Raw genomic sequence first — 14,602 nt, 5'->3', positions numbered from 1 at the left:
ATTCCCGTCTTAGCGACGACCCGACTGGATGCTGGTTGCGTTATCTGCACCGCTGATGATGACCGAGAAGCCTGACGCATTCTTTGCGGAAGGGCCGTTCACCGTTCTTGGCTGTTCACCCCTTCCCCCTCATCGCCGATTGAGTCGGCGATCCATTTCAATCGGCGATCCATTATTCTATTTAGATCGAATGAACGTTGTTTACCCATTTCACTCGCTACAAGCTTGACTTTCTTTTCTCTTTCTGATATTCAATCTCTGATCTCTCATCCCTCAATATGACATCTCGAAAATGCGCCGCGGTGGTCGTGGGAGCTGGTCCGGCCGGCGTCGCTGTTGTCGGAAACCTGCTGGAACGCCAACTAGGCACGATAGCATGGATCGACCCATACTTCGAAGGCGGCAGAGTCAATAAGAACTATCGCGAAGTCCCTAGGTTGGTATCAGACTACCAGGACACACCGCAAAGGGTACTAACAAGCCAACCTCCAGCAACACCAAGGTGTCTCTATTCCAAGCCTACGCAACCGCAACCCAGCCCTTCCAAAAGGCAATCGAGAACACCAGCCTACCAAATGCCTTCTCAGCCCTAGCAAAGCTAGACCAAGACAAGACCTGCCATCTCCACTACGCAGCCGACATGGTCCGCGGCCTAACAGACGGCCTCAAGAAAATGGACGAAGTATACGCCTGCCGCGGCTTCGTCTCAGCAGCAAACCTAAGCGAAGGATCCGGCAGCCCAACCTGGACAATCCGCATAACACAACAAGACTCACCAACCGAACTACATATCGAAACAGCCCGCCTAATCCTCTGCACAGGCTCCCACCCAACAACAGTGCCCCTCCCAATCCAAGACCCATCCCTCCAGCGTCTGGACCTAGACCTGGTACTGAAACCAAGCGCCCTGGCCAAAACCCTCCGCCAGGATATCCCCCTCACAACAGCCGTCGTCGGCGCCTCTCACAGCGCAATCCTGGCCCTCCTAAACTTAATCAACCTCCACAATACATCCCACCCAAACCTCCGCGTGAAATGGTTCACCCGCCACCCGCTCCGCTACGCGGAATACAAAGACGGCTGGATCCTCCGCGATAACACGGGGTTAAAGGGGATGGCAGCTGAGTTCGCGCGCACCCAACTCGAAGATGATAAGCTTGCGACCTCGCCTGCCGGCAAAGTCGTTACCAAGGTCGATTGTGCGGGCGGGCGTGAAGCTGAAGGGGATATGTATCGCCGTCATTTGCCTGGTTGTGATTATATTGTTCAGGCTGTGGGGTATACTCGTGATCCGTTGCCGCAGTTGGCGAAGGATGGGATGCCGCTTGCTATTGAGTTTGATCATGGGAATGGCCGGTTCCATCAGACTGGTGGGGCGGATGTTCCGGGTTTGTTTGGGGCTGGTATTGCTTTCCCTGAGAGAGTTGTTGACCCGCTTGGGAATGTCGAGTATGCCGTCGGGTTCTTTAAGTTTATGAAGTTTTTGAAGAGGGTTGTACCGACGTGGTGATTTTTTGTTTGCATTTGTGGACTAGCACTCCTCACTTCCTTGTGCAAGCCTATGTCTCTTTGATAGGCTATGATTCAGCGTCTGGTATTAATACCTGTGGTGTCTGGTGGCGTTTTTCGGGTTTGCTTGGTCGTTTCTAGACTGCAACGCAGTCTGCGATGGAGATCATTCTTACATCTATCCGCCCTTGTGGTCTTTACTTTCTAGTTCTATCCGTAGAAACGAAACAGAAATAGATACGCTGCAACATCTCTTCACTTCAACATAAGATACTGTAAATATCTATAGAATGTTTGGTGGAGCCTACTCATCGGGCTCCCACGCCAGGACCCTTTTCTTCATGTCTTCCAGTTTCTGCTGCGTAAGGGATTCCATTAACCTTTCTCATTTTTTTCAAGCAGCTCAGTTCTCTTTTCCCATACATCCTCCGGCTTTCCAGCGGGCTCAAAAGCAATGATCAAGCTTCTGCCAGATAGTTGCACCCAAAGCAAAATTCTTCGGTGCTGCATAACTGACCCACGAAGCCCATAGGAAAGTTGACTCGCGGAATGGCTTACAAGATAGAAGTGAGTGTGTCCGGGACTCTTATAGTGTTGGAACGGTGGATAGCTGCAGATACGTGGCTTATGTTTGTTCTAACACAGACCAGAGTTGCGTAGCACAAATATTATCACAGAATTGTAACCGGAAGGAGGAGTATCAAAGGAAAGGACACATACAGAGTACATTATTCGCTGAAGTTGGAGTATATTTGATAAGATGGGAGGTTCATTCCGCCAGTCATTCTCTGTGCTAGTTACAGAATATGTATTCAGCAGCCATCGTGCTATCAGTCACGCACGCCCAGGTATAATTATTGAGGTCCGTTATGATCCCGGCTCCAGTATAGATTTTGCACTCTTTCTTCCGTATCTCCGATTTGATGTCCTCTGCTATGTCAATAAGGTCGCCTTTTTTATCTGCCACCTTGCATTTCGTATCGCCAAGCATTAAGGGTACCGGTTTCAATGTCGTATAATCATCATGATAGAGGCATGACAGTATCTCACGAGTTCTGCCACTCGGATAACATGTTCGATTTTTAACATCGCACACATGGATGTGGATCTGCTCTTCAGTCCTTGACGCCATTGAGTTCATAGCCAGTGCTTGTGTACTCCTATTGTAGTGTCCCTGCGCAAAACGCCAGCCCTCATCCGCATGAAGGTCGATATCTTGCAGTCTTTCAATCCCGGACACGGGCTGCGTTGTGGTAATCAGGCGCTGGTTTTCAAGCAGCATCCAAACTAGGTTGTTTGCTTTGAGAGCAGTATTGTTCTTGCAGTTGGTGCTCTGGGAGTATAGCAACTTCTGTATGCATGAACATAGGTTTTGGAACCAGATATAGCAGGAATTGCATGAGGCATTATCGTCAAGATAGCATGGCCAAAGAGCGTGTGGAGTATTTAGACCGCTTTTTGCATAGACCTTTCTGTCGGGATTTGGACATTGGTATCCCAAAGTTGTACAATTAGTTTTGCCGCTCATGCAATTGCAATCCTTCGTGACTGTCATTGACCAAATCTGATTTGCATTGCAATTGCTGACGTCGGAATTTGGATCACCAAGGACAGCTTGGTTCACGTGTTGTGCTAGTCCTGGTAGCACGGAGATCAGAAGCGGAATTAACTTCATGTTCGCAAATTGTCGAATTGACAGTTCGTATGGTACATTGTGCACAAATGAAATAATCAAGCCATACGTTTCTTGAACCAGGTTTATATACTGACATGAGTAGCAGAGCAGGCTACGCCAATATGATGCGTTCATCAGCTGTAATGGTTCATCCATCTTTGACTTCCGCCCCATATGGCTATTGCTCAGTGTTATGGATGAATTAAGCATAGTACACGCAGACCTCCTCCCGACCACAAAACTAGAAAATTCAAAGTCAACCCGGGTCATCCACCAATAGCAAAACCGGAAACGAGAAGTATACGATGCTAGTTGAAATGATTCTAGACCATGGAAGTTGCGCGACGTGGCAAAGCCGACATGGGACAAAAAGTATCATGATATAGAGCTTCCACTAATGGCTAAATGTGATATAAGGATGTATTAATATGTAATGAACGAGCTCTAGAACGAGCGCTAAAAAAATTGGACTAAGCTACGCTAACTTTATAAAGTTCAGTCCTTTTTGATTGGCAGTAAATGGCAAGATTATAATCTGGACTGGTCTCACTTAAGATCTATCCCAAAAATGAAAGCAACACGGAACTATGCAAGAATATGTATTTCGAAAACCGACTAATACGGTTCAGCGAATTACAAGCTTTCTGTTTTATCAAGAGAAGAATAAAGGGAATTCGGATGTTCCAGCATAGGCCAGACTCCAGCAGTGTTCATCTGAGACTATGACTGAATTCTACGTGCGACGAACCAATGCATGAGAAAAGCGACCCAGACTGGGTGATGATTCAGGCGCGACAAGCACTTAGAGCCGTCATTGTGTGAAGCAAGAGGCGCAGATGACTCGTATTGATTTCCGTTTGCAGACCGGATGCTACGGAGAAGAAAGACATTGTCATGCACCGTGAGAGTCAGAACAAGGGCGACTCCGACTTCTATGACTCTAATGATTCCACTGGTGGTAGGTCGCTGAATTCATCACCTATTACCGAACAACGTTGGCAACTGAGACCGCGAAATCGGGCTGTCGTTCGAGGGAGAATCAACGGCGACGAAAGCGGCGGAGAGTAGTCATCCGACCACCACAATGCGTGTCCAGCATATAGAGCTTAGGTGATTGTATTGCACTATATCCCGAGGTTAGGTCTATCAGTTAATTGTCAGTCACTTTTAAGCGCTTTTCCAAAATTTCACCGGTCCTCTCCTGGGGGGAAAACATCTATTGTCTACCGGGGCTGCGGATCGGAGGGGATGGCCGGTCTTACTGTAGAGTCACTCAAATGATTGCGCTCGTACTTAGGCTTAACTTCTATATTGGGGCATGTTGTAAGTGGTGTAATACAATCACTCATTTTCCCTAACGGGGAATGCGTTATGTCCGCATAACTATTCCCTTAAAATGGCGTCGAAACTAGCGGTATTCATCACCCAATTACCCGTCACCTAGCGTTGTGGTGTATTAAACGCAAAAAAAGTTAAGTATATCCCTCACATTGATCATAACTAGTATTATCCAGAGTTATATTCAAGTTGATTCGTGATAATATGCAAAGCAGCCACATCATACCACCTCAGGAACATAGTCGTAAACATAAACATGTGTATATCAATAAAACATCAAGTCACCACCCACCCAAGCACAACCCGTCCTATCAAATCCAGTCCAATCCAATCCATCCCATCCCAAAATCAAATCAAGCCCCAATTACAAAACAAACCCCAAAGCCAACACCATAGAAACCCCCAAAACCCCAAAAGGCCTCAAACCCCCGGCACCATTAGTATCAGTCTGCGTAGCAAAAGCATCCCCCGTCTCCGTAGCCGTAGCCCGATACTCACTCTGACTAGCAACAGCCTTCTGATCATACCCAGTAGCAGTAACAGTGTAAGTAGTACTAGACTGGGACCACGTAAGAACAGTCCCACTAGGCGGCGCGGTAACAGTCCCGCCAACATTACGCAGCGTGGAGGTACCATTGTTTGGGAAATCGCCTGGCTTGTAGAACTTGTCTGCGTCTTTGAAGCCGAGGTCTCGGCAGGATGCGTCATCCAGTTTTGAGTCGCACGATGGCCAGGCCCAGTTCCAGTTTGGGAGGGAGGTGTAGAGGTTTGGTTGGTCTGCTGGGAAGAAAATTGGCCAGAGGTCTGCGCCTGCTAGGGTTGGTTTTGTGTCTGGGCAGATCTCGTAGGCGCTGTTGGAGTGTTAGTTTTGAATGAATAAATGGGCGGAGATTAGGGTTGGATGCTTGGGTTCGGTTGGGGGGTGTTGACATACGCAGAGATACTAGCACTAGCACCACAACAAGCACAGTCCGATGCCTGACCTGCAATATCAAGTCCGTTACTCAGATTCGACAGATTTGTCACGTCAGAACGGATCCTGTCGGTGACGTTCCTCATACACTGGACCTGATCGTTGCGCGAGGACAGCGTCGTCTGCAGTACCTTGCCCAGATCGCAGGAACAGCGGTTCGGTGCGTTTTCCGGGGCTGGCCAGAAGGGGATTGGCTCCGAGGCGCTGGGGCAGATGGCGAAGTATTGTTGGATGAAGAGTTGGTATTCACAGGAGTAGACCTGAATGGGAGAGGGATTAGCATGGGAGTCTTTCCGTACGAGCGTAGGTGGGAAGAGGTGTGTACATACCTGGTTCCAGCATGTCTCAGCCATACAATTGATATACTTCTGATGAGAAGTACAACCACAGTCCACGATACAATTGCCATCACCATTGCAACCGCGGATGCAGGAACTCCATTTGCTCGAGACGTCTGAGTTGCACTTCCTATACTCGGACGAGGAGGCACAGGCATTGTCTGTGATATTGGTTTGGGCATTGGCCAGGCCAGCGAAGGCAGCGAGGGCCGCAGCTGACGCGACGAAGAAGCCGGTGGATGGCATGGTGGAGATTGTTGACAGTACAATATGTATAAAGAAGATCTATACCTGTAGCTTCTTCAATCAGATCGACACAATGAAAATCCACTGCTCAAGATCAAGATCATCTAGATCTGGGTGGGATTCCCCGGCCTCTTTATACATCCCCAAATACCCCCACTGACCATGTAGAGTAGGAGAAATGTACAGTACGTAGAAAAAATCCCTGCAATGGAATTGTCACCATGAACTCGGAAGCCCGGCGCCGCTGCAGCCAAGAAAACGTCGATCATTATGAATTATGAATAGAGCTGTCATCACTGGCAAGTGAGGCATGGAGCCATTCAGCTTTCGCAAAGAAGGACCCGGTTTCCGCATATCTCACATGTACATGTAGGCAGTCATATTTTTCTGGTGCTTTGGTGCTTTGTCAAGGGTTGAGATACATGAGAGAGCCCTTGGGCGATGCATCAGAGAGACCTGGTGTCATTCAATGCTTTTGATTCGATAATTCGGTGATTCAATGATGGGGTTGATCTTGGTGTATGGTATAGTGTGCTGCAGGGTGCCAGGGCGCCCTTGCTCCCGACACGAGCGAACTCCGATCGTCGATTTGGCCCTTGCGTGGGATTGGGAGTGGGATTGGGGTTTTATGGGGTTCGGGGATATTTTTGGTGTGAGGTCATATATTGGTTGGTTTTGTTCTGTTCCTGTTTGTTGGGTTTCTACATGTACCGTATGTTCGTGTTGCGTTTGTGCGGTGTAGATATGTATGTTACTGGGGTTGGATGTTAGGGGGGTGAGTAGCGTGGGTGCCTAGACTCGGACTCGTATTTCTTATGAATTGAACCCTGAAAACCCTGAAGATGCATGGGTGGTGGTCTGAATTGCAATGATATGCCTGAAACATTGTTGGGAGGTGTGTATTGGGATTTTATGGAGTTAGGGGAAGTCATGGGTTTAGAGTCACGGGGTCTTAGCAAGACATGAATAAGACAAGTGTTAACTACTTGCTAGTGTAGGCGCAGGTGAGTCTGCATGCTCATTACATGGTTACTTGTCTCGGGAATTGACTCGACATCCATAGGATAAACAAGATAGAATAAAATCCAAATACACTAAAATCCACAAACCCACAACTGCCCTACTGTAAGATAAAAAGGAGATGACCCTAAGCCGTTGAACTCCACACCCGGCTGATCATCATTTACAAGAACTTGAACCCAAGAAAGATTGGCCCCTTACTGGTAAGAGGCTATTGGACCCCTTATTACAGTGGACATCACACACACATAATGTAAGGACAACAATGCATCCAACTGGACATCAGCGGAAGCCCCGGATAGCCGAGCACCCTACTGTACAAGCGACAGAAAAAGTGGACAGGACGATCCCAATGATTATCTCCGAGTCCCACCAGTCTCGCTTGACGATCAGAGGGGAAAATTACGCTTAGTCCTCGGCAGTTAAATTCAAGGACGTCAAAAGGGCTTCAAACACGGGACGTAAAGTACAAAGTACACATCCAAGTGATGGGAAAGGGGTCGGAAATAACGCATGCGTAGATTCGAGGGATATTCCAAAAAATTATATAATGGACACGCTTAGCCTAAGCATAAAACATAAAAAAGAAAAACTAATAATCACAATAACCGAAAGCCCGACCAGTTATCGGGATGGTATTTTGTACAATATGCCAATGACAGCCAAGGCAAAAGGGGAGAGCTGTTTCAGGTACAGCGTCCAAGAAAAGAAAATATTATCAATAAATGGCAATGGAAATGGCAATGTGCCGAGACATGGACATGAACATGGTCTGACATGGGATCAATTTACAGCATGGCGATGGCACCAGCGACGACGGCCAGGAGGCCACCAGAGACGCGGTTAGCGACGCCAGCGTTGGTGGTGGGCACGGCGGACTGGGTGGCCGAGGAGCTGGCGGCGCTGGAGCTGGCGCTGGTGGAGGAGGCAGTGCTGGAGCTGGAGCTGTCGGTGGTGCTAGCGGAGGTGCTAGCGGAGGTGCTGGCAGCCGAGCTGGAGGTGGCCATGGTAGTCTGGGAGCTGGTGGAGGCGGAGCTGGAGGAGTCCGAGGTGGTGGTAGGGGTGGCGGAGCTGGTAGACTCAGACGAGGTGCTGGAAGTCTTGCTGGCGGTGGCGGAAGAGACGGAGACGGTCGAGCCCTCGACAGTGAAGCGGGGCAGGAAGTTGTAGTCGTTGACGTTGTCGTCGGAGATAATCTCGATAGTGTAGTCGGGCTGGGCGGCCAGGTTGGAGGGCACATCCCAGGTGTAGCTGCCGTCGTTGGCGATGTTGGAGGCGATGACAGTACCGGAGTTGGCGGTGGTCACGGCTCCCCACTGCAGGCGCAGAGTGACGGTGCCGGTGGTGGAGGGAGTCCAGGTCAGAGTGGTGGATTCGCCGACCTTGAAGGTGTAGCCATTGGTGGGAATGTTGAAGGAGTTGTCCTTGCTGGAAGCAGAGGCAATGGCGGCCAGAGCGGCGACGGCGAAGGAAGTGAAGAAACGCATGGTGATGGGATGCTATGTAAAGACGGAAAGGTTTATGTGCAGATAAAAGGGTAAAAGAGTGAAGAAGCAGAAATCAGAGCCTTAAAAGGAAGGGAAGGCGAAGTTTAAGAGGCAAATGGAAGACAGTGCCGAAAATGAGGCGCAAGCGGAGGTTAGTGTTATAAGAGCGAGTCCATGGTTTGTTAGCAGGAGACTAAGAGACTTTCCAATACCCGAAAGAGACAAGAAAACAAATAGCGTCAAATGCAAGGTACAGCGATTGGTTGTCACCCCAACTCTCGTGGCGGAGATCCACGAGCTTGCATGTCTGTGGCCATTAACGGCTTTGGTTTCCTCGCTTGGCAGGGAATCCCCTCTGCTGACTGGTGCACCGACGGACTTCCTCTCCACTACCGGCCTACTTCGGCTACAATTCCTCTTTACTTCGCGCTAAAAACGCCCCAAGATTGGGAAGGACTGGTCCGAGATACCGCTAAAATTAGCTGAAGGCTGCCACCTTTATGATTGGACAGATACGAAAAGACAGAAAATCTAGGGTTGGGGGCGAAGAACACCTGCTCTGGTCTCTGGGCTGTAATTGACCTGCAGGGGCCACGCGACTCATGTTCGGCTATTTAGGCAAGTTCCAAATCAGACCAAACCCCCGACTTCTCGGGATTAGTCCTTGCGTATATTCATTGCTTTAGGGTATCGGGAGGCGCAAGCATATTGTTCTGTCCAAGCCAGGAGATCACTTCCATAGCTCGGTGGTCTTCGTCTTGTTTTTGTCGGTCCAGTAGCTAATTTTAGGTTAGAATAATTTCTATCAAAACCAAAAATAGAAAAAGGAAATACTCACGGCTTGGTATAGTCCCTTGCGTCCTTTCTCCTTCTTTTCAGCCTTGGGTTTCGGGCCTCGTTCAGGTGTCTCATGAAGGAATTTGCATTGGTCGCCGCGGTTACACTGGCCGGTGCGCGCAAAGTAGCGGCAGGTGGTCTTCTTTCCTTCCCGGGGCGGCGGGGCGACTCTCTCTGGGCCAGTGCGACGTGAGCTGACCTGCTCTGGCGCCGAGTCGCTGTCGGATTCGGAATCCGAATCAGCTCCTGAACCGCTCGAGGAGGTCCAGTCACTGCCGGACATGTCTATATCGTCGCCATCTGGGAGATTCTCAATTTTGATGATTGGTGCTGAGTGTTCCGCATCCGCCTCCGTCGCGTGGGGCCCCGATGGAGGCTCTGGAATTGGAGGCTCTTTCGAAATTGGAGGCAAATCATGCGGCTCCGCTTTGACGTCGGCTGAACCCTGAGCTGCCGAACTCAAACTCAGGGCCTCCTTTTGGAGCGCTTCAAACCGAACACGAGCCGCCTCAGCCTCGGCGATTGCTTTGGCGATCCGCTTCTGCTCCCGATCCAGGTTGCGCTGGATCTTGTCAGCCCTACGCTGATTATCCGCCTTATTAGGCGATTCTGTGTTATTATCGCCTTGCTTGCGATCAGCATTTCGCTTCGCCTGCTGTTCATTGTGCTTTTGCTGACGGGCAGCTTCACGGGTCGCCTTTGCCTCGTCCGCTACCTTTTGCTTTTCCTCAACCCGGGCCTTGGTCGGGAACTTCTTCTTTCGTTCTGCGATCCAAGCAGCGATCTCCGATGGCGTTTGTAGCGTAGCTGTTTGACCTCTGTAGGAAAATTGAAGGGGCGCAGCGTCTGAGTCGCCTGGTGCTAGCTTGGATTCTTCATCCGCATCCTCGTCATCCTCGCTGGATTCGTGGTCCTCAGTCTTGGGGGTCAGCCCCAGCTGGTTGTGCTTCCGCTTCCTCTTCTTCTGCTTGCGATTATTTCCATTCGCGTCTGCCGCTGGCGGTGGCTTCGATGGAAGAGGGTTTCCGAAACTTGGCACGGCGGGCGCTGCGGGGGTTCGAGGTGCGGAGTGTTTGCTGAACGCAGATGAGTGATCACGCTTATGGGCTTGTTTCGGTTTGGGTCCGTTGTGTCCGTTGTGTGCATGGGGAGGGCGTGGGCCTCGTGCCTGTGGTTGACCTGGTATATATCCCGCGGGGCCTGGTAATTCGGGGTTCCAGGGCAAAGATCCCATCATTGCTGGGTTGGCCGGAGCGCCGTGAGAAGGCGTCGGAAGACCGGTCATATATGTTGGAGTCGGGGGATAGGGCTGAGGTATGTTCGGCGTGTTGTATGGTAGTTGCTGGTAGGTTCCTGGTGTCTGCGGAAATTGGGATGGGTATGCTGGTTGATTTTGAGGATTTTGAAAGCCTTGCGATTGCCCAGGATATGGCGGGGGAGGCATGTATGGTGATGCAGGGACGGACGGAGCTGGATAGGCATAGTTGGATGAATAGTTGTAGCCGGTATTAGGATATGGTGGCCGTCCTCCTTCCTGATAATGCCCTGCACGGCCTCGATTCCCTTGTCCTTGTCCTCGTCCCCGGCCTCGATGACCGCCTCGTCCCCAGTTCTGACCATGTTGCTGTCCATGCCCGTGCTGTCCCTGGGCCGGATAAGCAGACTGGGCTGCTGCTGGTGGTGGCGGCGGAGGGGGCGGAAATGAAAACCCCTGAGAACTCATGATGAAAGCCTGAAGACCTTCCAGAGGTCCCAGCGCAATCTGAGAATGCGCGTGGAAATAAAAAGTCGAGAGAAGTTGCGATGGAAGCTTTTCAAGGCGGTCACGTGGTTCCCCACTGAATGTCAAAAGCTTTTTGCTCGGAGTACAACGTCGATTCAAGGAAGATCTTCACCTGAATATCCAGCTTTGGTCCTTTGTTCCTGGTGTATTCGTCATGTTCATCCTAGTGAGTCTCGCGCACATGTATTAAATCGGTGGCTAACGGCGGCAGACTACCATCTCGGACTTGATCCAGATATCACCCGAGGACTTTTCTAAATTCAGTGCTGTGGCTATTGAAGACAACATTAATGAGAAATATGCCAACAAGGTATGCGATTCTATTCTCGGGTGCTGGCATCCTCTCACATTGACCTAGGTAATCCAAAAAATCGGCCTCTGCATCAGCTTCTATGACCTATTGGAGTCTTCTGATGGTCTAATCGGCCATGGGACTGGTCTGGTTAACGTGAATGGTAAGACATATTTGTTCGATCTCAAGATCATCACTAACCAGTCCAGTCAAATTCCGGATGATCGTTTTCCGACCCTTTAAGGGCGAGATCATGCTAGGAAAGATTGCAAGTGGCACAGAGCACGGTATTAAGAGTATGTTTCAAGCATTCACACTCCAACTACACGACTAATATATCGACAGTCGGCCTGGAATTCTTCAACGATATCCTCATTCCACCACAGATGCTTATGGAAAAGTCCCGATTGTGAGCAGCTCCTCCACTGTGGAATTGCAATACACTAACATTCTAATAGTGACTATGCAGAGCAAGTCTGGATTTGGGAGAACGAAGACGGAACAGAATTCTTCTTCGATGTGGGAGAAGTCGTCCGGTTCCGTATTGAATCAGAAGAGTGGCACGATCAGGTCCCCAACGCGCCAGACCTTGGCGATGAAACTCCTACAGAGAGACGGCCTCCATATTCCATTCTTGTTGGTTTTCCTTTCATGCATGTCCGTTGCTTTGCTGACCACTTCTAGGGCTCGATGCAAATGGGTGGAACTGGACCTATCACCTGGTGGTAGATGTGTAGTTTGCTACACTCAGACTGTGTCTATCGTGGCACCGAACGCCCATACAATTTCTTTAGTCAGATCAGATACCCATAATGCCAGTGAAGTTTAGTGTATTCAGTGTACTTGCAATATAGACAAATGCGGAAATAGTGGAATGTAGTAAGCAGTAAAACCAGCAAATAGTAAAGTGCAAGGTATAAAGTAATATAACAAGAGTAATAAATCCTAAATGAAAGACCCGAGAGAGAATAACTATAACTTATTAAACATAAACATGGAGGTCAACTGTGATACTCCGATACTCCGACGGATCGGCGTATTCCGCCGTTCTCCGACAAAATAGCGGCGACCGGTGGAGCTCCGAGTCAGCGCTGCCCAGTCGCAGTAGCGCGATCGATCTCGCCTTCAAGTAAGAGAATCCGTGTTTTCATTGTAGGAGTTTTTCCTGTTAAATTTTCAGGGACAAATCATTCTTTCTTCCCGAATCTCCCGAATCTCGTCATCCTCGCCCTTGATTAGCAATCAACGCATCCGGAGTCTAAATTAGGACGGAGGTTACTACAAAAAGAGTCTATTACCGCCACTCTTGGTTTCCTCTCAATTGCACTCACTTACACAATGGGCTCTACGGAAAATGGACACTCTGTCGGTCGCCAGTTCGGCACTCTAGCTGTGCACGCTGGTGCGCCTCACGACCCCTCGACTGGCGCTGTCATTGCCCCGGTAAGTCCGTCGATAGAGCCTCACAAAGAAGGCGTACTGACAAGCCCCAGATCTCTCTGTCGACCACCTATGCTCAGACTAGTGTCGGAAACCCCGTTGGTGCCTACGAGTACACTCGCAGCTCTAACCCCAACCGGTAAGTTTCCAAGTCCCGAGGTTCAGCACACCGACTAATGCCGCAACAGTGACAACTTCGAGGAAGCCATTGCTGCCCTCGAGCACGCTAAATATGCTCTTGCATTCTCCTCAGGCTCCGCCACTACTGCGGTCGTTCTCCAGTCTCTGGCCGCTGGATCGCACATTGTCTCCGTTTCTGATGTGTACGGTGGCACTCACCGTTACTTCACCAAGGTTGCCGCCGCGCACGGTGTCGATGTCTCTTTCTCGCCTTGCGTTGAGCAGGAGGTCGAGCAATTGATCCGCCGCGAAACGAAGCTCATTTGGATCGAAACTCCCTCCAACCCCACCCTTGGCTTGGTCGATATCAGATTTATTGCCGATATTGCCCACCAACGTGGTATTCTCGTTGTTGTCGATAACACCTTTATGAGCCCCTATGTCCAGAATCCCCTCGACCACGGTGCCGACATTGTTGTTCACTCCGTGACCAAGTACATTAACGGCCACTCGGTATGTTTGCCCGCACGACCTCGTTCACTATCGTATCAAATCTAACCCAAATCCAGGATGTATGCATGGGCGTAGCCGCATTCAGCTCAGAGAGCTTGAAGGAGCGCCTCGGCTTCCTCCAGAACGCCATCGGCGCCGTCCCCTCACCATTCGACTGCTGGCTCGCCCACCGCGGTCTGAAGACCCTGCACCTGCGCGCCCGCGAGGCCACCAAGAACGCCACAGTGGTCGCAAAGGCGCTTGAAGCCTCTCCCCATGTCATCTCCGTCAACTACCCCGGCATTGACTCTCACCCGCAGCGCAAGATCGCTGTTAAGCAACATCGCGATGGTATGGGCGGTGGCATGCTCAGCTTCCGCATCAAGGGCGGCGAGAAGGCCGCGCACCTTTTCTGCCAGTACACTAAGGTCTTCACCCTCGCCGAGAGTCTGGGAGGTGTTGAGAGTTTGTGTGAGGTTCCTGCTGCAATGACCCACGCTGGTATTCCCAGGGACCAGCGTGAGACTGCCGGTGTCTTTGATGACCTTGTTCGCATGAGCTGTGGTATTGAGGACTCCATTGACTTGCACGCTGATGTGTTGCAGGCTTTGGATCTGGCTGTTGCTGCTGCAGAGAAGAATGGCAGCTCTTAATCTGCTTTGAATCTTTGGCTTGCTTTCAAAATAATCTAGACTTGCATGTAGATTGCATTGCTGCTGGTTACTTCGATATGAATTATGAGAATACATTTCCTTTTGCGTTATGACTGCCTATTTTCTTGAGATATTGTAGCCGAAAGCCCGAAATTAGACAGGCTATACATAAAAAAAAAAAAAATTACGATATGTTTAGTCTTCACGCCAGAATCCATGAAATTGATGCGGGCAGTCGAGCTTAGTCATCACATCGCCCACTGCAATTTTTTGTATGGAGGTTATGGAGATCGAATCACGACGTCGTTGATACATCCAAATCCTCGTTGATCATTTGCTTAAATTCAGAGCTTATATAAGACTAATGCAGTGTCTTGTTGCTCTGCTATCTTGAGCCTC

At 49.9% G+C, this 14,602-nt stretch overlaps 6 protein-coding genes across 6 annotated transcripts; 3 read left to right on the top strand and 3 right to left on the bottom strand.

The window, feature by feature from the left end:
• Positions 1–278: 278 nt before the first annotated feature.
• PENARI_c030G02596 (uncharacterized protein) lies at positions 279–1,510 on the top strand (the record flags this gene model as incomplete). Its single annotated transcript, XM_022636367.1, has 2 exons — positions 279–436; positions 493–1,510. The coding sequence occupies 2 exons, from the start codon at positions 279–281 to the stop codon at positions 1,508–1,510; spliced, it is 1,176 nt and encodes a 391-aa protein (XP_022483749.1).
• A 3,376-nt stretch (positions 1,511–4,886) lies between these two features.
• On the bottom strand, positions 4,887–6,079 carry PENARI_c030G06446 (uncharacterized protein; the record flags this gene model as incomplete). Its single annotated transcript, XM_022636397.1, has 3 exons — positions 4,887–5,373; positions 5,457–5,755; positions 5,825–6,079. 3 exons carry the CDS (start codon positions 6,077–6,079, stop codon positions 4,887–4,889), a joined length of 1,041 nt encoding a protein of 346 aa, XP_022483773.1.
• A 1,808-nt stretch (positions 6,080–7,887) lies between these two features.
• On the bottom strand, positions 7,888–8,586 carry PENARI_c030G04936 (GPI anchored serine-threonine rich family protein; the record flags this gene model as incomplete). The annotated part of the gene is made up of 1 exon (XM_022636386.1): positions 7,888–8,586. The coding sequence occupies one exon, from the start codon at positions 8,584–8,586 to the stop codon at positions 7,888–7,890; it is 699 nt and encodes a 232-aa protein (XP_022483718.1).
• Positions 8,587–9,260: 674 nt separating this feature from the next.
• Positions 9,261–11,146, bottom strand: PENARI_c030G10360 (CCCH zinc finger protein; the record flags this gene model as incomplete). Its single annotated transcript, XM_022636425.1, has 2 exons — positions 9,261–9,365; positions 9,425–11,146. The coding sequence occupies 2 exons, from the start codon at positions 11,144–11,146 to the stop codon at positions 9,261–9,263; spliced, it is 1,827 nt and encodes a 608-aa protein (XP_022483721.1).
• A 214-nt stretch (positions 11,147–11,360) lies between these two features.
• Positions 11,361–12,227, top strand: PENARI_c030G09353 (DNA-directed RNA polymerase III subunit RPC25; the record flags this gene model as incomplete). The annotated part of the gene is made up of 7 exons (XM_022636416.1): positions 11,361–11,372; positions 11,418–11,516; positions 11,565–11,661; positions 11,708–11,794; positions 11,844–11,907; positions 11,957–12,134; positions 12,183–12,227. The coding sequence occupies 7 exons, from the start codon at positions 11,361–11,363 to the stop codon at positions 12,225–12,227; spliced, it is 582 nt and encodes a 193-aa protein (XP_022483783.1).
• A 609-nt stretch (positions 12,228–12,836) lies between these two features.
• Positions 12,837–14,203, top strand: PENARI_c030G04638 (cystathionine gamma-lyase CYS3; the record flags this gene model as incomplete). The annotated part of the gene is made up of 4 exons (XM_022636385.1): positions 12,837–12,941; positions 12,992–13,077; positions 13,127–13,571; positions 13,628–14,203. 4 exons carry the CDS (start codon positions 12,837–12,839, stop codon positions 14,201–14,203), a joined length of 1,212 nt encoding a protein of 403 aa, XP_022483765.1.
• Positions 14,204–14,602: the final 399 nt, after the last annotated feature.

Source organism: Penicillium arizonense, assembly GCF_001773325.1.
Source record: "Penicillium arizonense strain CBS 141311 chromosome Unknown PENARI_contig030, whole genome shotgun sequence".
NCBI classification, from domain to species: domain Eukaryota; kingdom Fungi; phylum Ascomycota; class Eurotiomycetes; order Eurotiales; family Aspergillaceae; genus Penicillium; species Penicillium arizonense.
The sequence above is the reverse complement of the archived record's forward strand: the minus strand, read 5'-3'. Positions and strand labels throughout refer to the sequence as shown.